Genomic DNA, 23,449 nt, shown 5'->3' on the forward strand with positions numbered 1-23,449 from the left:
ATTTAATTCATTTTTCATTGTTTCTTTTAGAATAAACTCTGGCAAATTAAGTATTGGGTAAAGATGTTATTGCCACATGTATCTGTTAGTTATTTTATGTTATCTATTAGCATAACATTAATAAGTATACTTGTTTTGATATTTCAGTTCCCAACTAATACATTTTAGATGATATTAATGACTTTTAATTAGTAACTTTTGCTATTAAAAAGTTATTTGTTGAACCCAGTGAAATGATGGACTTATAGTTGTTTTTTCTTTCAAGTTTCTGAACTTTCTTTTGTTTTTTATAAACACTTGGGAAAATGACCATTTTTAAGAAGTATAGTTAATTAGTTAATATGTAAGTGTGAGACTGGGAATGCCAGCATGGACATACTTTACTACTGAAAAATTTTTTGATAAGTGCTGAAATCTTGTACTTTCCCCTTCCATTTCTAACCTGGCTGTCAAGGCTTGTGTCCCAGATAGCACTTGAATTATTAACCAAGTACGATATTATAGCTAAAAGAGCCTAGTGGTGCACTGGTTAAGTGCTTAGCTGCTAACTGAAAGGTCAGTGGTTTGAACCCAACATATTTTCTGCAGGAGAAAGTGTGGCAGTCTGTTTCTGAAAAGATATAAAGCCTTGGAAACCCTGTAGGGCTGTTTCGCTTTGTTCTATAGCGTAGCTGTAAGCTGGAATTTACGCTGTGGTAACATATTAATGTTTGTTATAGCTTCATACTTTGCACTTACACATACACACACACACACATATATATAAGTATATGCAAATATATGAAAATATAATCTAAATGTATGGGAATATAGGGGTCATTTTGCTGAATATTGACATTATCTTGATGAATTACAGCAATATTCACTTGCTAAACAAGTATAATGTGAAAAAATTACGATAAACTTTAATAGGCATCTCCTGAGTGGAATTCACTCGAAATGATGACTTTTTCTACTTAACATTTTTTAAAGTTAGCATTTTAATAAATTACAATAACCTGTCATGATTTAAAATAAAATATGAAGACCCTAAAAATAAATCAAATAATTTGCAGATTTCAGTTGAATATATTTTTGCTGTATTACATTTTTTTTAGGGAAAGATGTTGAAATATTAGAAATAGTAAAAGACCATGATGGTAAATGTCAGGGAGACTGCAGTATCGTTAGCTGAAATTTTCTAGCTATTTTAAATGAACTCCTTTTTTACATCCAAGTCAAAACTAGAAAATATGAAAAAAGTTATAGAATTTTTAATAAATGAACAAATAGATAAGCATGGTAGTTTTAAAAATAAGTTATTAGAAAGACCACACTGACAACATTTTAAGAAGTATGTCTGCTTTACATATGGCAGTGAAGGACTTTTTAAAATCTCTTTGCTCAGTACATGTCAGTAATCCTGAACTTTTGTCTCACACCCTGTAATGCTGCCAATGGGAGGGAACCTGTTTTCCCGCAATTTTGTTTTCCCCTTTGAATGATACCTATGGAGCACTTGCATGATGTGTTTGATGCCTTGCATGAGGAAGACATGCAAAGGCAAGGTCCAGTCTGCATGCTGCTTAATGAATGTTTTTCCTTTTCTCTCCCTCCTTGTCATGTGCTTTCAGAAGACAACAATGTGGAAGGTGGGTGCTCTCTACCTTATTTTCCAACTCTCATTTGCCTTTAGTTTCTTAATATTATTAATAGAGTGCATCTCAAATTACAACGGTAAGTTGAACTTCTTTTAACATTTGTTGATTTCTGGATTGTGTATCACTTTTCATACAGAACACACACCCTCTCAACCCCATCAGCACCAGGTGTATGAAGGTCCTTCAATCTTAATGTGAAACTTTGATAGATTTCAGCATCCCTCAGGAAACTTAAAATACTTCCTGCAGTGTTCTCTATGGAAAAATGATACAGTTCTGCTGCTTTTATTTTAAATGAGGAATTATTTCTTTGCAGTTCAGAACACAATGCATGAACCTTTCTCCATATTTTTTTAATATTATTTTGTGTTGGAAATGTTAGCATTATATCATTTCAAGCACATTGGTTTCAAATTATTTGATTTATGAAAAGAATACAGAATAAAATACTGATTACAAGTAAAAGCTATAGATTTAAATTAGTAAATAAGCCATTGGCCATTGGAAATGAAAGTCTACAGCCCCTGGACATGATTACGGGTAAGTATGTGTAATACTTTCTGTCATATTAAATGCAACCTTAGTATCTAATTCAGATTTTTCTAAAATTGCCTGTGTCAGAGAATTTTTAAAAAGTTAGACACTTATTCCTTTAAGATCTAACACATCAAAACATATTGCAACATTCTTGTTTTTAAAGAACTTAAATGCATTAGTCAATGTGCTGTTAACCAAATTTATAAAAGATAAAAATGCAAAAAGAAGTAGGTGTTGTAAAGAACTGTGAAAGAGAAGGTGAGGTTCTATCAACTTACATAATCATAGCATTAACAGTCCTTGAATAATCAATTTACTGATAATTGTATGTCAGAGGAAGACATTTAACACAATTTATTTTGCTGTAGTATTTTGAAAAATAAAACCATTCTGTGAAGTTTTTGTACACTTATGCAGAACAACAAATTTCTTAGCAAAGTCTTCATTCAAAGTTGCAGATAAATAGTTACTGCAGTTACCAAGATTTCATATTCCTGAAAAAGAACACTTCATACTGATACAGAAATGATCAGTATCAAGGTTCTGCATCATATTTGTGATTCTTTCATAGACAATATGATAAGTCCCATTAAAGTAAAACTTAAGCTGAAAGTTTCCAAAGTCATAACAGACCATTTTTCTTGGTTTTGGCTCCATATATGACTTGTGTTTTTCTCTACTATAATTAAAATTGTATGTGAGTATAGTGCTGTGGTGGCACAGTGATTAAAGCATTAGGCTGCTAACCAAAAGGTGGGTGGTTCTTACCCATCAGCTGCTCCACAGGAGCAAGATGAAGCAGTCTGCTTCTGTAAAGATTTATAGCCTTGGAAACCCTATGGGGCAGTTTTTACTCTGTCCTATAAAGTCGCTATGAGTCAGAATCGACTCAATGGCAGTAGGTTTATGCCCTTGATAAAGGAAACATTATCTTGCAGATCTGATATCTTTTAAATTCTACATCATTGATATTGTGCATGTTATTTGATATCAAAAGTTAAAAATAAAAATCTACTCTTTAGCATTTTCTTAGCCATCTTGTGAAATGTTCCATGTTTTTTGTTCTTTTCTCTTTCAATATAATTGTATTCCAAGAGGTTTTAAAAACAGCCTAATAAGCATGAATGCCTCTCCCTTCTTCTCACAAACATTCATCTCATGCAAATGTAATAGATTTTGAGTACAGGTGCATAAACTATTGTAATAAAGTTTATTCAATCAGAATTTTAACATTCTTATTTATAACTTGGCTCTGACCACACAGTGGAGCTCCATTACTTGTAGAAAGTAGCATGAGAAATATGAATGCTTTTAGGATCTAACAATATCTACCCTTATTAATAGGATCCCTGGTGGCACAGTGGTTAAAGCACTTGGCTGCTAATTAAAAGGTTGGCAGTTCAAACCCACCAGCTTCTCCAGAGGAGAAAGATAAGGCAGTTTGCTTCCACATGTAGATATACAGCCTTGGAAACCCTAAGGTGTTTTGTTCTATAGAGTCACCAAGAGTTGGAATCAACTGGACAGTAGTGGGTTTGGGTATCCTTATTAATCCTAATTATTGTTAAAAACCATTAAATAACAAAACAAAACAAAATCTTGTTGCCATTCAGTTGATTCTAACTCATGGCAGAGTGTCATGTGTGTCAGAGGAGAACTGCACTCTATAGATTTCAATGGCTGTAATCTTTCAGAAGTAGATTCCCAGGCTTTTCTTCTGAGATGCCTTTGGGTGGTTTCAAACCTTCAGCCTCCCTGTTGGTAGCCAAGTGCTTAACCATTTGTACCACCGAAGCACACCTTAAAAACCACTGAAGGTATCTATTTTCTAAAAGTTAATCTTATACAAAGCTAACCCTCTCAATCTACTAAATTATTGGGAAATATGTATAGTCATTTTAAGAGGGAAATTAAATATTTTATAACCTGAACAAAACAAAACACTGTTCCTCAGCATGTAAAACATCATCAATCATCAATAGGTCATTCATAAACTTTTTAATCTGTTTTTGTTTTGTTAAAATTACTCAGAAAATGGAAAGCGATCCTACATTACAGGAAACATTAAAGTATGATGTTCACTAGTTTTATGTTATATTGTGATTATATGATGCTTTGTAACCATATCTGTCCCACAGGAACATTTGAATACCTTACAATTTTAAGATGATAACTGATTATTTCAACATGGATACAATTAATGTATAATGTCACGTAGCTCAAAATAAATCTATTTGAAATAACCATTGGAAAAGAAAATACAAATTTTATTAAAGTTGATACATGTATACTATAGTCCTCTAATTTTTTCTCATATTCCTGAAATGTATGTGGACTTAGGAATAAATTTATTTCTAAAAGAACTAGTAAGAAATAGCTTCTGAAATAGCTTCTTTGACAGTGAAAAAACTTAAAGAATGTTGACAGTATAGCAGATTACACAGAAGTGATCTTCTATGTGAAGTTAATTGTCAAGTGAGAGATAATAAATGATTTAAATAATCAAAGGAGATTTATTATTCTTCTAAATAATATCCTTAATGAAATCATATCTAATTATAAACTTAATAGTTCAATATGTAAGTAATGTTTAAATAAAATGCAAAACGATTTTGTTCTCCATGGAAAACTATTTAAAACTGATCTATTGTATCTTAAAAACATCACTCTAGTAAATTCTAACTTTACAACTGCATGTCTAATGATCCTTTTATTTTTTCATTTTTGTATTTGCTACATGTGTCAGACAAGGAGACATTTCTGCATTATCATTTCAGTGTGACTAAGGATTTTTTTTTTTTTTTTTTTTTCATTTAATTATGGAACTGCTTATTTTTTGAGGAGGGGAAAAAGATCAGACCCAGCCCATGTTTCAGGTATTTCTTTGGGTTTTTAGAAATTTAATACTATCATTGAAGAATGACCAGCCCTATGGGGATAGTAGGAAAAACAGTTTCATCAAAGGGCATGAAGCGCAGATGCAATATTTTAGGGAATGGTTGGACTTTAAGTCATGCTCTTATGCATTTGATTATTCTAATACATAGAAGATGTACACAGTGCAGCATATCCCAGTGTTTAAATTGCAGTTCTATAACTCTTTGACCCAAAGCATTCCAACCAGTGGTTCAAAGAACGCTTTTTGATTTGAATCTGTGATACAGACATGTCTCATAGGAAACACGATGTCTGTCACTGAACATTTTTGTCACCGTGACAACCCTGCCTTCCCATGCTCCCTTGTTTATTGCTGACTGTGCTCTTGTTTCCCTTCAAGGTCTGGCGCACCTGATGATGGGCGACCAAGGTATGGGCTCTGTTCCTTTTCCACTCTGCTTTCAGTGTTTTCTTGTTCTGTAGCTGCTTTCAAACCATCACTGCAAAGGATGGGTGAATGCTTGCAAATTATCTGGCTGCAAATTAAATACATAATTTTTGTTTACATTTTTTTTCATGTGTTTTTCTCCTCTTGATTTGTTGGTTTGATTTTGATTTATGCCTTCAACTTTTGTGTTCCTTCATTCCTTGCACTATGTTTTCTGCAGATAAATGAGACATAAGAAATTGTGAAATAAAATTTCCATACATTTATCAGCATATGCAGCTAAGGGTGGCTAGAGGAAAGAAAAACCTGAACCATCAGAAGTTAATACCTAAAAGAAGATTCTCAGTTTGTTCTACTGTATCAACCAGAGTCCATTTCTCATGCATGCATGGCAGTTTGGGAACATGCAGACATCATTGGCTTCTGGGTTGTAGAATGCTGAGTATAGTGTTCCACAGAATCAGTACTTTTTCTACCTTTCATCATTGTGTATCTCCCTTTTGTGTAACCTTTCAAGTGAGCATGGGTCTTCCGCTTTCCTTGCATGTACTAGCCATTAAAAAGACATAATTGTCAACATGAATTGATTGCATCTCTATTTGTCTTCAGATCTTTATTTAAGCTTCCTTTGTTGAATTTTCAGATAGCAGTGCATTTACATGTATTCATAATTCTTATTGTTGTTTTTCTCCTCTCTATTTTCTTTCTCTGGAAATCCTTTCTTCATGGAACCATTTCATCATCCATAGGTAAAAGTAAAGGTATTATGTTATTTTACTTCTTCTTAATACCATCTATATAAATTACAGCGTGTCTAAGAATACAAATATATTTAGACCTTTTGGCATTGGTAATGGGCAGTGGGAGGTAGGTATGTGTGTTAATGAATACTTTATTTATGTCAGGTAAGAAAAATTCATCAAAATGTTTCACTCCAGTTTTGCTCTTTAGAGTGAGTTTTTAATGTCAGCTGCTTACATAAGTAGTATATTTAGAACTGAGCTACAGGTTTTGGTGTCTGTTTTTACAGTATCACTTAATAGAAGTTAAATGATGAGTATAGTCACTATAAACATATCATCCTTGAACATTCAACCCTGGAGCACACCTACCCCAGCCATTCTGCATTGTGATGTAAGTCTAAGCATGTGTAACATTGAAGTGGTCCTTCAGTGGGCTTGTCATCTATTGTCTGCTCAATGTCATGCCTCCACTCTAGCACCATGATAACCTGAAAAGGTCATTTGGTGTAGGATCCAGGAAAGCCAAGTCTCTCTTTTGTGCTTGCTGTTTTTACTTTAAGAACATTACCAACCAGATATACTTTCCTGCATCTCTTGGTAAGTTAGGCATGTGTACTCTTTGATGTCTTTGGCACAAATTCAGAAGCATGTTTAATTTACCATTTAGAACCATCTACAGTGAGAATGCAGTTGTGTTTATTGTTTTCATTAAAGGGATGTAGACAAAATGCAGCTGTGGTAAATATGTAGAATAGCCTTGATTTCAACCATTTTTAACAATGTATTAGTGAATGTGCCCTTGGTTTGGAGTGTTTATAAGTATTTTTAAATGCAGGAATGTGTCTTATCCTTGAATTCTGTGGATCTTTCTGATACTCTGAACCTTAATCCTGGGAATTGAGACCAAAGCTCACAGTTCTGCACCTTAACATTTGTGTCATCTAGCAGGGCACCTTTTCTGCTTGAAAAAGCACCTGAACATGAGCCAGGCAATAAGAAAAGATATCAAAGTTTTAAATTTGTGAAACAGAACTTTAAAAAAATGCCATTTCAATATTTTGAGAAAATGAAAGGAAAACATACAGCATTTTAGTTGTCTTTTAGTCAATGATTTCCAATAATGTAACTTAAACTTGCTTTAAGTCTTCTAGCAACTATACAGATGACAAGATGTGTCAAATCTTTTGGAGATTTTGTGTACCATTTGGAGTGCTTTCTAAACATTGTTACTTTAATTTAAATTCCCATTGATGGCCCTCTCTTATGTGAGAATTTACCAACATTTTCTTTAGTACAGGACTCCAGATGTAGAGGAAACTATATTTATAGCGTATTGTACTAAGCAAGTGAAGAATATGTGTATGTATTTGTATATATGCATGTATGTATTTATGTGACTGCGTGTAGATACACAAACTTTACATAACATACACACATACATTTGTAATTTTGTCAAAAACTCTTAAAATAGTTTTATAACTATATGATCATTTAACTCTCCATGTGGAGTAGTTCATGTTTACACTCAGTTGGTACTTATCTTGGTGTACTTAATGTCTTAATGTCATTCAGGTTTATTATGTCAGTCTTAATTTTTTTTTTTTTTTTGGTTGACACATGTGTGAAACACATTTACTTATATTTTCATCAGATTTTTTTTCCCTCGAACAGCACAAAACTACAAAGGACAGTAATTTGATTTTTCCTTTCTAGTCAAAACAGTCTTCTATTAATGGGACCAGAGAATGGGACCAGAGTGCTCTTTAATGTTAAATGAGGAAAGATTTTAAGATGAACTTGCATATTTTGCCAACTCTGAGTGATCTTTGCATTGTTAATTAATTAGATGGATAGAAATGAGAAACGTAATTTTAAATCTTCATAATTTGAATTAATTTGCTGGTTAAAGCAAATTGATTCAGCAAATCTGAATTCTTGAACAAAACTACAGTTATGACTGACATGGCATCCATAATCAAGAGTGCTTATAGAGTAGGGGAATGAACACATGTGGGCAAGTTAGTATAAATACGTGACAGAATTAAAATACTATAAAGGTATTAAAAAGGGAAATCAGAATTCAGAAAAGATAAAGACATCATGACAAAGGGTCTCCCTTAAGTCTATATCCTTGCCTTGGAGTTTCCTGTACTGAAAACTCACTGCCATGAACTCAATTCAGATTCATAGTTTCCGAGGCTGTAAATCTTTAGGGAAGTAGATTGCCTATTCTTCCTTCTGCACTAGAGGAGTGAAAATATGGCCAAAAATCTTTCTATATCAGGTTAAGTTCTAGATGTGCATAAAATAGGTATTAAAATTGGACAATAGACCATAGTGTTTTCAAATGGTTGTTATTTTTCAAAATTCATAGTTATTTGGATTTGTTTTCCTGTTTCTAAACAAGGGTATGGCTTCTTTAACTGGGAATAATTAAGAATAAAATTAGTTCCAATGATTTATAGCTTTCTTTGGGACAGCTCAAGAAAAGTATTATCCAAAAGCAACCTTACTTGTGTTGGTTGTGGCCACTGGATCCAAATGATTATTAAGAAATTGTCTCTGCTTTCTTTTTTTTTGGCTTGAAATACGTCACTGGTATTATTATTATTAGGACCATTCAGTATGGTAACTGTCCTTCATTCTATCTAGAATTTATGTATTTGTCTGAGATTTTTCTTTTCTTTTTCTATTTGTTTTGTTGTGTTTTGTTTTCCATGTATATTTAACTGGTCACTTCATTCCAATAGTAGATTAATTGGTTATTTGATTTTTTTTTTTTAAACTCTGGTTATGAGAAATATGAAAGACCATTTAAATCAAGACATGTCAAAATAAGTAACACATGCACATGCAGACATAAAGGCTGGTGGGTGAATAGGTAGAAGCTGATGGGTAATTGTTGGTGAAATGTTGGTGCTTTGCTTATTGATGGCCTAGACTTATTTAAAAAAAATAATAATAATTGTGTGGTTATATATTTAATGTCAATTTGTCCTACTAGGATATAAGTTCCATAAGAGCAGGAAGTTTGTCTATTTTCTTGAGCATTGTATTTCCAGGATATTTTTATTCCTTGAATAGCTTGAATTTGCCATTTTTATGACTTAAGTGTGTGTTGAGGGGGATTGGAACAGAGTTGTAGAGGAGGAAGGGGAGAACTGCAGTGGATAAAGTAGGGGATAAGGAGAGAAAATAAATTTAATCAAAAAAAAAAAAAGAATTGTAGCAACAAATTACCTAGAATTCCCATCTCTGACTCTAACCATTCTTTCATCTCCTATCATTCGTATTCTTTCCCAATGCTGTAATATTTCTTTCTAGTAAGGCATCATTCCAATAAGACTATAATGTGACTTAGCCTGTGGACAGCAATGAGTTTGTAAAGAACTAAAGTGAATGGATTTTTGTGTTTAAGGTTACTCAAATATTTCAATGTGATTCGCCAACAGAATGGCATATAATCAAATTTTATTTTGTACCTTTCACTATTCATGAGGTAACAAGTTTATGAGTTTGCTTGTAATTTGTATTTGACATTATGATAATTTATATGGTTCCCATAATATTTTTCTTTTGAATCTCATAGTGTCAAGTGTGATGTTTCATAAGACCTGTGTTTAAATTGAGTTTGTGTTGTAAGCCCTCAGATAACCCTTGCCTGCGATGTGAGCATATTTAGTATTCTTTGCATTTATAGATCCTACAGCATAAGTCAAGTTGACTCTTTCACATGAACATTATTTGTTTTTCCAGGATCTCCATGTTACTAAAAGGCCAGAGTCTTAGGAGTAGAACATAATACAAGCATATTGTTACACATAAAAAGTGCACAAGCCTTGCTATATTAATAAAAATTTAGCTCATAACCTAAAATAGTTTATAAGGAAAATAAAATCACATTTTTTTTTCTCAAAACAACTTGTATTGATACCTAGATAGAGTTGATTCCATTACAACTAATCAATGACAAATATCCAGTATTATCACGTGTTGTAAAACTTTATCTATAAAGTCACACCACAATTAATATGCTATATTATTATCTATTAAAATAGATATATACATCAATATTAAATTAAGAATCATGCATTTAGTATGTTTTATGTGTTTTCTTTGTTTTCATGAGTTTTCTTACCATCTCTCATCTCTTATGTTGTTATATGACTGATTTTTCTGTGAGGTACCCAACATCACGATATATATATATATATGTGTTTCATACCGTAAAACATTGTCCTGTGGTTTGGATGTAGAAATAATTTGAATTTGAAAACATCATATTTCCTTTTCTCCTTCTATAGGGATTTGTAAATTGTATTTCCTCATTTACCTCTATGATATTTAGTATCCTACAATGTTCAAAAGAAGTTGTGAATGTTGAGAGAAACTTAGTGTATTGAAATGACTGTTTTTGTACATATGCAAATAGGAAATTGTTTACTGTGGTAATTATCATGACCGCTACTGCTGAATTACGGAATACTCCCAATTCATAGTCATGGAACTTGGAAAGATGAAAATTTCACCTTACAAAATCAGATGTTAAGTAACTACTTCATTGATATAATATGCACAGTAAGATATGGGACTATTTAGAATTCAGTATTTATTTTACAGTTTATATTTACTTAAATGCCCATCAATTCTGGGCACAACCAAGCAAAATATATTGAAGAGTATGTACTTATATATAATTTTTCTTACTGTGATTTTTTTCAATTTTGCTATTATTTAGCACTGAAAAAATTCTAGCTCTTTTGAATCTTTGTGTTGTTGCCTTTGTGATGAGAAGTTTGCTATGACTCTGTATATTCTGTAAAAAGTGGTAACAATGAATAATTGATCACCTGGACAAGGATTGTATTAAATGTAAAGTAGATTAATTTACCCCCAGAAAAGAACATAGAAGGGACTTTAGATTCTAATAGCTTAAAAATGAAGTAGTAGAAATATGAATTTAGATACTTTACTGAAATATATTGTGAATAATAAAACTTATAAAGTATAATGTACTGGATTTGATAAAAGGATGATTTCTTCTCCAAAATAATGGCTTTGGGTTCTTCATCCATTTGAGGATATATTTTCTCTAGTCTAAAATTTTTAAAAATCAACATCAACACTTTGGGAAGAGTAAGGCATTTTTCCTTAAATTGTGTTGACCAGTAGTTTTAAGAAGCATAGTAATCTCCCAGAATACATAGCTCATGTCCCAAATAAATTTGAATCACTAATTAGGATCATGGAATTAATGGAGTAGGGAAGAATATAGATTACCCAAAAATAAACTGCTGGCACTCTTTGAATTGTATGGGAAGATAGGAGATCTTGCTTGTTATAATAGGTAAAACCTTGTGGAAACTTGGAACTAAATTAACTGTTGTTGTTGTTGTTGTTGTTGTTGTTGTTGTTGTTGTTATGTGCCGTTGAGTCAGACCAGGCTCATAGCAACCCCTCCTTGGGTTTCCAAGGCTGTATCACTACAGAATAACCAACCTTAAGGAGACCTCAAAGATTTTCCTCCAATTAAGCACTAAGAATCATGGAGCAGGAGCTTATTTTCTTATTCTTAAAAAGTAAATTTATCGTTAGTGTGAAGAAAACTTATCAAAGAGTGTTGGTTAGGATACCATTGCTTCTCACTTTCAGGGTTTTCATTTAGGGTAGAAAAACTTTCTACTTGGTAATTGAGAGCAGTAGGAAGTGGTGGGGTAAGAGCTTGAGTGGCTCATGAAGTCATTTAATCTCTTTTTCACTCAAATCTCATTTTTTGCTCTTTACTATTCTTAGGCAAATAATTTGACTTCATTTATTAAAATATTATCATCTGTGATACAGGGTAATAAAAATACTCTATTGTTGAGGGTAGAGTTACATGACAAATTGCAGAAGTGCTTAGAAAATAATTTTTATAAATGACAACAATTTAAAAATGATACCATGTGCATTTAGATAAATGAATATGTAAACTAATGATCTGTAATCTGTGAAAGGTTTAATAAAAAAGCATTAATAATTTCCTCCCATTATATTAATAACCCTGTAATTATTTTAATGGTTCTGTAATTATTTGAGAATGTAACTAACTGGACATCAATGTCTGATGACCTACATATGACAGAGAACATTTGTACAATAAAGCACTAAAGATTATTCTACTGAATCTAAACTATTTAGATACCTCTACAACTCTTCACACTTTTGCACACAGTGATGCAGCTAAATTAGATAGACTTGCATCAGCTTTGAACAAATCTAGGAGAACATTGGCAAAGTGTTGCTTTTTAGATGCAAATTTATGGGGTAGGGTGCTTGCAGCTAAATATTTACTCAAGGAGTGGAAATGTTGTCCAGGGAAAACTTTTTGAGAATTATTTTGTCCCCTAGTGACTTTACAGAGTAATATATAATTGTGCATGTTATTCACCACTTAGTCACCTCAAGAAAATTTTTCAAGAAAAAATTTATTAGATATTTCTCATAGATCATTTTCTGCGCTTGACATCCTCAAGATTTTGCTCAAATTTCTCCTTCTCAATGAGGCTTATCCTCACCATCCTACTTAATACTGCAATACCTCATTCCCTCATTCCTGTACCATGATTTGGTTACTCTTAAATAGTACTTAACAACTTTTATCTGTCATTTTTCATATTTACTACTTATTATCTATCTTCCTCCCACCAGAATATAAGCTCTGTGGGGGCAGAGATCTCTACCCTACTCTGTATCTCAAGGATCTCTGGCTAGTGCAGTGTAAGTGGTTACTCGATAAACACTTGTTGAATGACAGATTGACCAAATGGCTATCCCAAGTTTAAAAATTTTCCTTTGGGAATTTACTTTGGATATTATTTTGGCTCTATAATAGGACACTGATTTTCAAATTTCATTTTCTTTTTTTTTTTTTTAAGATACATCTTCCCATGAAGGACAAACAAATGAAATCAATGAATGCAAAATTTTTCTTGACCTGGGAGTAAGGAGGCTTCAGGCAAGACATTCTTGGTTTTTCTCCTTCTCTGTATAATCTAGGAGGTCTTGGGGCATTCTGGAAGGTATCTGGAAAGCAAGCTTACAACCACTGAGGGTCATCAGTGTTTCCCTTCAAAATTCCTCTAGTAATCACTCTTAAACGAAGATTCATTTATGAAGGGGAACATAATTCATTTTTATATGTCTCTTGGTGTATACAGGTAACAGGAAGAAGGTCTTTGTAAGATTGACTCCTAACTAGGATGATTCATTATGACTTCTTAAAGAACTTAACCTTTTGTTAAGTTGTGACAGAGGGAAAGTTTCACAAGATGAAGAGATCTCTTTTTACTTTTTGTTTATGTAATTTATCTTTTGCTTCTTACACAAAGAAAAATAGATTCATTCTTTTCTGAAAGTACCTCAAATTATAGGTACTTTTTCCCAGCCCAGGAATAAATGTTCATGTAGTCAACTAGACGTTAACTAAGGAGTTCCGTTCTGCAGCCAACTGTCCTTAGCTGTGGAATCTACATTAAAGAATTACAATGGTAGGAAATTCCTGAATTAAAAAGCAGTAGCAGAAGAAAGATGAGGCAGTTTGCTTCCATAAAGATTTATAGCCTTGGAAACCCAACGGGGTCACTATCAGTTGGAATCCACTTGATGGCAGTGAGTTTGGTTTTGGTATGGAGTAAAGCTGCAGTTGCTGAGGCCAAATATCACTTAAAATGGGAATTATTTTACTTGTCCTTTTGAAAAAAGAAAGAAAAAAAATAGTTTAATTCATTCTTAGTTATTATTACTGAAATCACCAAGAAAATTCTGCTTTATGTAGGACTCTCCATTTTGTACAGGGTGTAAAGGCACAGCATTTAAGAGTGGATTTTTTCAAGGTTATTGACATTAAGAAACATAAACATGTGGATTATAATAGTCAACATTTCTCAGAACATGTCTTTACACACTGAATTATACTTGCTTATACAAAATGTGTATGCCACCAAATATTCTCCCTTTTCTGCTTGGTTTATGTTTGCTTATGAATTATTAATATTTAGTGGAAATAAATAAGAAAAAGTACAACAATGTCACCAGAGCTCTGAACTGAGAATAACATTTTCTCTCATCTGAAAAAATAAAAAAAAATCATTATGTCACTCAGCTTAGGCTGGAAATTATGCTACTGAGATCATGAATAAATTAATTTAGGAAATTAAAGTTACTCATGGTTTATGTTAGGTTCCTGGGCAATATTTTCTTTTTTGGCCTGAATCGCCTGTCAGCTGACTCAGTTTTCCATTTCGTTTTGTGGACTTGGCATTATAAAGTCAGTAGACATTTGGAGAAAATTAAATTACTCCATTCAAGGAAACAATCAAATTTAGAATGGATTAAAGTGCTGCCAGAGGGATGGGAATCCCTAAATTGGCCAATTGTGATTGCAATTCTCTGGGAAATCCTAGTTCACAAGTTAACCATAGGATTTTGTGGATTGCTAGCAGCAAAATCTGCCAGAAATCTGCTAAGATTTAGTGAACAGATATTTTTGATGCTGTGCGGACCTAAAAGAATTATGTGATGGTTTCTTGTGACAGTCTTCCTAGTGCTTATTTGTTTAAATAAAAGAAAGAATCATCTGACCAGCAATCAGTAGGGCCTACAAGTTGAGCTGTTCCCTCATCAATGTGGTTAGAATTTCACCTACCCAGCTGTACTTTTTGTGACCAGTGGCTTTCTTCTGGGAAGACTGGCTGAAGTTCTAAGCCATCCAATGCTATGGAAAAACTGAATAAACTTGTCCAAAAGGAAGGCAAATCATGATCTGATGAATATGAAGGACATTTTTTTTTTGGTGTTGGTTCTCTGATTATTTTTAAGGAGTAATGTGAATGACCCATTAGACAAACTTACTGTTTCCTTTTCTTCAACTGCTTCACATACATCATGTCCTATATAGAGGAACTGCTCTCTAAGCAAGGCTACTCAAGAAGCTCACTCCCCTGTTAGAACATCTGAACAATATCTCACACTTCTATTACAGACCTTGGACTTTATTATCATTGCTCTGTTCCAATGGTTTTCAAGTCTTGGTGACCCTCTTGCTGAGGCACATTTTAAAAAATACAAACTTTTGACAACCACGACAGATTATTTTATTCAGTAGATCTACAAAGGACTAGAATGCAGTACTTTTAACTTCTCCTACTCCTGTAACTTCCATATCCTTCCCCCTTGAAAGGTTTTTATGCACAGCCATTTTATGAAGAGTGCCACCAACTCAGCTAATTAGCTTTTTTTCTCTATGAAGTGATAATTTGCTATTCATGGTAAGGAAGTTTCAGTTTCTTTTTTACCCCTTTGCAATGACATGTACAACTTGCTTTCTTCCTTACCATAATGTTTGCTTCCCTATTAAAAAAGGTTATTATATTGCTTTAAGAGAAGTTGGCCTGTTATGAAAGGATGGAGAAAGGGGATATGGTTATTAAAATAGCCTTATCCTTTATCCTAGAAACTAAAGATTTGGTTTTCATGCTAGCAAAGATTTCCCTGGGTTCCTTAAAATCTTTCTGTTGAGGTCATTAAACCTTTCATTATGTAAAGTTTTGATTAACCAAAAAAAAAAAAAAAAAACCAAACTCACTGCCGTGGAGTTGGATCCAACTCATAGTGACCCCTCCTTGAGTTTCCGAGGTGGTATCACCATGGAAGTAGATCACCCAACCTTCCTTCTGAGGAGTGGCTGGTGGGTTTGAGCTGCCAGACTTCTGGTTAGCAGTCAAATGCCTTAGGCACTACGCCACCAGAAACAAAAATGAAACTGATTGTGGTAGCTTTTAAACATTTTATGAGTTGCTCACCCCTGAGCACTTTGTACTATATTCTAGGATTGTTGCCCATAAAAAAAGCCTTTGCCATCAGGCCTGTTTTGACTCATAGAGATACATTAGGACAGAGTAGAATTGCTCCATAGGGTTTCCAAGGCTGGAAATCTTTACGGAAGCAGATTGACACATTTTTCTCCCGCAGAGCAGATGGTGGATTCGAACCATTGACCTTTCACCCAACAGCTGAGCACTTAACCACTGCACCATCAGGACACCTATTGTCTGTAAGAGACAAGAGAATGAAACAAAGGGAAAGCTGAAAAGCAAATGCTGGGATCACAAGTTAAAAATGCCATAAATCTATCTCCATACAATGGATAAAGTTGATTATAATGACTTTAAAAAAAAAAAAAAAAACTATAGAGATTGTGATGAAAGACTTACTAAGTAGAACAAGAACATGTCATTTTTATAAAGGTCAAGCTTCAGAGGGTAGAAATTTGGTCCTTGGAATTTATTAAGAAAGCAGAGACAATGTTCTTACAAGACATTTTAGAAACTACAGGCCCAGGCACAGAAATTGTATTATATGGAGATATATTGTCAGATACTGTTAAAAAAAAAAACTCTGCAAAAGGAAGTGGCTCAGAGAATGATACGAATACAATAAAAAGTAGGGAGAGGAATGCTGAAGGTGAGAGAGCTAAACTCCTCCAGGATAAAGAAAAGATGATCACTTAGTTACTGTGATAGCAAGACATTATTTATTTCCCCTGGGAGAACAGTTATTGAAGAATAATGATAGTGGCCTGAGAGGGCAACCCCACAAGCTAGAGAGGGTCTATACATAGATGGTTTCATATTAATATAATTTGAAGGAGCACTAAAATGTATCCTCTTTCCAAAGATAACTTTCTGAATGTCCCTGCTCTCAAACCAAAACCAACATAAATCAACCAACCAAAACCAAACTCACTGCCGTGGAGTTGGATCCAACTCATAGTGACCCCTCCTTGACTTTCCGAGGTGGTATCACCATGGAAGTAGATCACCCAACCTTCCTTCCGAGGAGTGGCTGGTGGGTTTGAAAAAATCAACATAAAACATTTGCAAGTTCTGTGTAGTTGTAACTAATTTTCTGCTGTTTCTGGTTGTTAGGGAGTCAATCTTGACTCATGGCCACCCCATGTACAACAGAAGGAATTGTTGTCTGGTCCGGTGCCATCCTTATGATCATTGGTTTGCTCAAATCCATAGTTGTGGCCTTTGTGTATTTTGAGTGCCTTGAATCCTAGAGGACTCATTTTATAGCTACACTGGGTAATGATCTGTTGTGATCCATGGAATTTTCACTGGCTAATATTCAATACATGACATGGCTTTGTGCCTGGAGTCAGCAAGGAAGCAGAAGCCACTGAAAAAAAGAACTTTATTTGTTTTAATCAAAGACTAGCTCTGTTAGCACTATATATTCAGTAGTCATAAAAAATGCTCCCCGCACCCCAAACTAAGGAGCTCTGGTAGCACAGTGCCTAAGGCACTTGACTGCTGACCAGAAGGCTGGCAATTCAAACCCACCAGCTATTCCTTGGAAGGAAGGTTGGGCAATCTACTTCCGTAGTGATACCACCTAGGAAACCCAAGGAGGGGTAGCTATGAGTCAGGTCCGACTCGACGGCACATAACAACAACAACCTAAAACTAGGCAAAATGGATTATTCTTTCCTTATAACCATTGTTTCACCTAGTATTTACCCCTGTTAGAAAATTCTTTCGCTATTTTGCAGTTATTAAGTGTCAGTCATTTGTACTACAATGAGAAATCCTTGACAGCAGAGTTTTGTTGTTTTCAGTTTTGTATCAAGGTACATTGGAAATCCTCAATAAATCTTGCTGCAAAAGCAGATTGCTAAAGATCATGGAGGTGGAAATTGAGTAAAGCCTCACTTAGATCCTTCTCATGCCCCATTACAGTTGATCCAATAGGACAAAGTAAGGTTTTCAAGGCTGTAATCTTTATAGAAACTGACTGCCATATCTTTTCTTTGAGGAGAGAGTGGTGGTTCAAATCACTGACCTTTTGTTTAGCAGCTGAGTGCTTAACCTCTGCAACATTAGAGCTTTTACTTAGATCTAAGATTTACTATTTATTAGCTGTGAGACTCTAGGAAATTTAGGTGACCTCTCTGAATGTCATTTTCCTCATCTGTAAAATATATATAGCAAAAATATACCTCTCCTTGTTATGAGAATTAAGTATATCAAAATTTGTCAAGTAAGTATTTCTGGAGCATAATGAATGTTCATTGAGGCATTTAAATAGAGGATTGGATGTCAACTGCATTTGGATGACTCAAAGAAATTTAATTAATATTCAAGGAAAACAAAAAGTAAATGTTTAACCACAAACTACATGGAAGAAACTACTAAAAATAAAAATGGAAGAAAGAGAAAGGAGAAGTCAAAAATATGTGTTCTATCTACACATATTTTAAAGACTCATTGAATCATATATGTTGAGAAAAGAAGTTAGGTGGGAGGAGGTAAAATGAAGGAATTGCAAAATATTTTTCTGTGATACATCCCAACTATTTCATTTTATAGTGACTTAGGTTACTGTTAAGTGTCACATAGGTATGTATATGTATGTAGATAGATAGATATATAGATAGATCTATATCTGAAGTGAGTCAAAATGCTAACCGTGAAATAACTTGGCCATCTCTTTGCCTCTAAATAACAAAGGCAGGATGTTTTCTTTAATTTATTTTTTAATTTCCTTGATTAGGGTATTAAAATTCTGTTTACAATGAACTAATTTTAGCATAAATCAGATAAGCCTTTTGTCCTAGATCCCTCAGTAGGAAAAGGCTCAGCTTGCTTTTGACTTCTTTAACTTAATTACTTTTGTTCATTAAAGAGTATAAAATGAAAAATAGTAATAATAATCTCTTCCTATCTTTGAATTCCCTTCCTGTTTGTGTTTTGGAGGGTTACAAGACATATACAATTTATGAGAGAGATTACTTATGAGAGAATAAATAAAGCTTCCCTAAATCAAACCTATCACTGATGAGTCCATGCCAACTCATAATGACCCTTTAAGGCAGAAAAGAATTGGCCCATGGGGTTTACAAGCCTATGATCTTTACAGAAGCAGACTTCTTTCTCTAGCAGAGAAGAACTTACTTTTTTAAAAAAAGAGTGGAATCATAATTTAAGTAAAACATTAGATGTTTCCTAATCTAAATATCTAATCAACAAACTCTTCTGCTAGTTCTGTGAAGGGTGATGATCCCCATGCTGTTTACCTGTTAAGAAGGGTATACTTGCTGCCTTGAAAGTAAAAAAAAAAAAAAAAAATTGTGAAGAGTTTCAATTATTATAAAATTTTTCTTCATCTAAATAAAAATATGCTCATGGAAACTATCACCAGTTAGTCATGTGCACATTTATGCTATTATTGCTTTCTAAGATATTTACTGAATTTTTCAGTCTGTTGTTTTATATGTTTTTGACTTATCTGGAGTTAAACATATTAGCCCTAATTCATCATTCACATTGCTTTTGATAATATCTGTAAGCCCATCCCCCAACCCCCACACCTAAACTCAAATTCTTTTATTTCAAATTTTCATCCTCAACCTCAAAATCATCCTTCTCTCTGTTGAAACCTTTCCCATCTCCATCCTGTTCATTTCCTCATGCTATTCTGAGGATTCTCTACCTGTAAGGCTTCCTCTTGAAAGTCAAGTCCAAAAGTAATCACAATATCACAGAAGTGTGAGTAGGGCATAGTAAATGGAAACATTCTCTGGTTCTGGGAATAGCATTCTGTTAATGTCACCTTTTGTGGATTGAATTCTGTCCTGCAAAATGATACATGAAAGCCTTAATCCCTGTATTTGTAAGTATGATCTTGTTTGGAAATGGTGCCATGTCATATTAATGAGGTCATACCAGAGTTAGGGGGGGTCCTTAATCTAATTATTTCTGATTAATGCCTTATAAAAAGAGCAGAATAGACACAGACACACACACACAGAGAAGACAGAAGCTATGTGATGACTCATCTACATGCAAAGGAACACCTAGAATTGCCACCTGATACCAGCAACAAGAAGACAGGCCTACAGAAAAGAAGAAAATCAACAAAGCTAAGACCCTGATTTATACTTTTAATCTCTAACATGATGAGAAAATAAATCTCATTTTTTTAAAGCCACGCACTGATGGTATTTTTGTTATGGCGGCACTGAGTAACTAAGATACTGCCCAAGGTCAGAGATGATGTTTTATCAATGTTAATTGTTCTGTTGACTCATACTGAGTTTTTTATTAATTGAGATCTCTTAAGTTGTTTCCACCCGATCTAATGTAAATTAGGCTTTTCATTCTCAGCAGTTGATATTATGAGCTTACATCAAGGTATGAAAAATATTTCTATTTGATGTCATATTCAATCTTTAATGAAGTTAAAAATCTACTAAGAGTCTTTGCAAAATGCATAAAATATAAAAATAAGACAGTATTTGTCCTAGAGAGATTTATAGCTTATTAGGGGAAAACATTTTTACATGTGAACTCCATTAATGGTCAAAAGCCCCATGCATTAGTTTCCTAGAGTTTCTGTACCAAGATGGATAGCTTCTAAAAACAGAAATGAACTTTCTTCAGTTTGGAGATTAGGAGTCTGAGGTCAGGGTGTTGGCCATGTTGTTTCCTTCTTAGGCTTTGAGGAAGGATCTGTTCCACACACATCTCCTAGATTCTAGTAGCTCCAAACATTCCTTGACTTGCCACTGCTGGCACATGGTATCCCCTTCACTTTCATAAGGACACGTGTCTTCTTCATTTTTATAAGGACACCAGTCATATAGGATTAAGACCCATCCAGCTTCAGTATGGCCTCATGTTTACCTATTCATGGTAACATATGACCTCTTCAAAGGCCCTGTTTCCAAACAAGGTCACATTAATAAACACCAGTGGTTAGAACTTCCACATAAATTTTGCACGAACACAATTCAATCCATAACACCCAATGGCAGAAGTTATTTACAAGAAACATTTCATATCAGGCTGAACCTTGTAAACTGATTGGGCATTCACCAGATTGACATCAACTCTTCTTCGATCTTCCTTATTCATTGCCCAGCTCTCACATGCATAAAAAGAGATTGAAAATACCATGGCTTGGGTTAGGCACACCCAAGTCTTCAAGGAGGCATCTTTGCTCTTCAGCACTTGAAAGAGGTCCTTTGCAGCAGATTTGCCCAATGCAAGCCATTGTCTGATGTCTTGACTACTGCTTCCATACTATTGATTGCAGAACCAAGTAATCTGAAGTCCGTGAGAACTTCAAACTTTTCTCCATTTATCGTGCATGATGCTGCTTATTGGTCCAAGTGTGAGGATTTTGGTTTTCTTTATATTGAGGTGTACTCCATATTGCAGACTCTAGTCTTCAGTCTTCATCGTTAAGTGCTCCAAATAATCCTTACTTTCAGCAAGCAAAGTTGTGTCATCTGCGTATCACAGGTTGTTAATGAGTATTCCTCCAATCCCAATGCCATGTTCTTCTTCATGTAATCCATCTTCTTGGATTATTTGTTCATCATACAGATTGAATAAGTATGGTGAAAAGATACAACCCTGACACTCTCCCTTCCTGATTTTAAATGATGCAGTATCCCTTTGTTCTGTTCAAATGACAGCCTCCTGATCTATGTACAGGTTCCTCATGAGTACAATTAAGTGTTCTGGAATTCCCATTCTTCTCAATGTTATCCATAATTTGTCATGATCCACACAATTGAATGCTTTTGCATAATAACTAAGACATAAGTAAACATCTTTCTGGTATTCTTTGTTTTCAGCCAAGATCCATCTGACATCAGCAATGACATCCCTCATTCCACATTGTGTGGATTACCTCTGTGATGAACTAACAGAAAACATAGCACAAATGGGATGACTTGAACAAACACAAGTTAATTCTCTCACAGTTTGGAGGCTTTAAGTCCAAGTTCAAAGTGCCAGGCTCTAGTGGCAGGTGAAAACCCCTCAACCTTGGGCTTTAGCTTTGCCTCCTGCTCCTGGCTCAATGAAGCTGGAGGCTTTTCTTCATTCAGACAGCTGCTGGTTGCTGAGGCTGACTAACCCAAGGTTGTCAAGCAAAAAGGCACAGTGCCAATGTTACCAAACAATATGACAGACCACTAATTCAAGTCCAGATGAAGTCCAGAGATTGGCAGGGCATGGCAGGCTGTTGAACAACAACTTGGCTACATGCAAGGTTCAAGCGTGCCAAAAGGCTAGAGACCATTCCCAAAGCTGTTTCTCTTATATGGGAAGGAGACCCTAAAACAGTTACTCAGTTGCCTATGGCAGATCCCACCATGGAGTTGATTGCCAGTCACATCATGGGTAATAAATAAGTACCACCAGCTGCCCAGCCACTCAACTAAGCCCAGCCAACTTGACACACAACCCTAACTACCACACACAACGTCTTCTGAATCCAGCTTGCATTTCTGGGAATTCTGTGTCAGTGTACTGCTGCAACTGTTTTTGAATTATCTTCAGTAAAATTTTACTTGCATGTGATATTAATGATATTGTTAGATAATTTCCACATTCTGTGGAATCACCTTTCTGTGAAATGGGTACAAATATGGATTTCTTCCAGTTAGTTGGCCAGGTAGCCGTCTTCCAAATCTCTTGGCATAACCAAGTCAGTGCCTCCAGCACTCTTTACAATTAACCAGATCATATTTCTCCAAAATTTCTAAAATATATCTGATGAAATTTAATCAAATGCCCTGTTCACATAATTGAGAGATTATTTGATTATGTCTAAAGTATGAAGCAATAGTGATAAAGTTGTTTGTATTCAGTAAAGTGTTAAATATTTAAGTGTCTTAGTTACTTAATGCCTCTGTAACAAAAATACTACAAGTGGATGGCTTCAGTGAACAGAAATATATATTCTCTCAGTTCTGGGGGCTAAATGTCCAAATGAAGGTCTCAGCTGTATTAATTCCTTCCTTGTAGGCAGGCCTGAATGTTCTTTTGCTCCTGGCTTTATGGAATGCTAAACTAAAACCAAAACAAAACTCACTGCCGTTGAGTCAGATCCAAATCATAATGACCTCTCCTTGGGTTTCCGAGATGATATCACTACAGTAGAAGATTGCTCAATTTTCCTTCTGAGGAGTGGAATGCTAACGGTTCTCAAAACACTTCAGTATTACCCCTGAGGGTGAAAAGCACAGAAAAGGCAAAATATAAGGCCTCTGCCCTGATTCCAAACAAGTTCTATAGCCTTTTATCTGCTTTACTATTGGGTTTTCTCCCAAAGATTTTGTATAAAAGAAGTAAGTGGTCAGTTAT

General features: G+C 34.4%; 1 protein-coding gene across 1 annotated transcript in view; it reads left to right on the forward strand.

Moving 5' to 3' along the window:
• NRXN1 (neurexin 1) overlaps positions 1-23,449 on the forward strand; it is a 1,670,321-nt gene that overhangs the window by 165,413 nt on the left and 1,481,459 nt on the right. Inside the window, exons 2-4 of the mRNA XM_042782286.1 lie at positions 1,614-1,631; positions 5,455-5,484; positions 6,252-6,263. Coding sequence (XP_042638220.1) covers positions 1,614-1,631; positions 5,455-5,484; positions 6,252-6,263 — 60 coding nt within the window. The remainder of the gene's footprint in view (positions 1-1,613; positions 1,632-5,454; positions 5,485-6,251; positions 6,264-23,449) is intronic.

The sequence above is a fragment of the Orycteropus afer genome, unplaced genomic scaffold (genome assembly GCF_000298275.1).
Source record: "Orycteropus afer afer isolate SDZICR_OR568_19922 unplaced genomic scaffold, OryAfe1.0 scaffold00284, whole genome shotgun sequence".
Lineage (NCBI taxonomy): Eukaryota > Metazoa > Chordata > Mammalia > Tubulidentata > Orycteropodidae > Orycteropus > Orycteropus afer.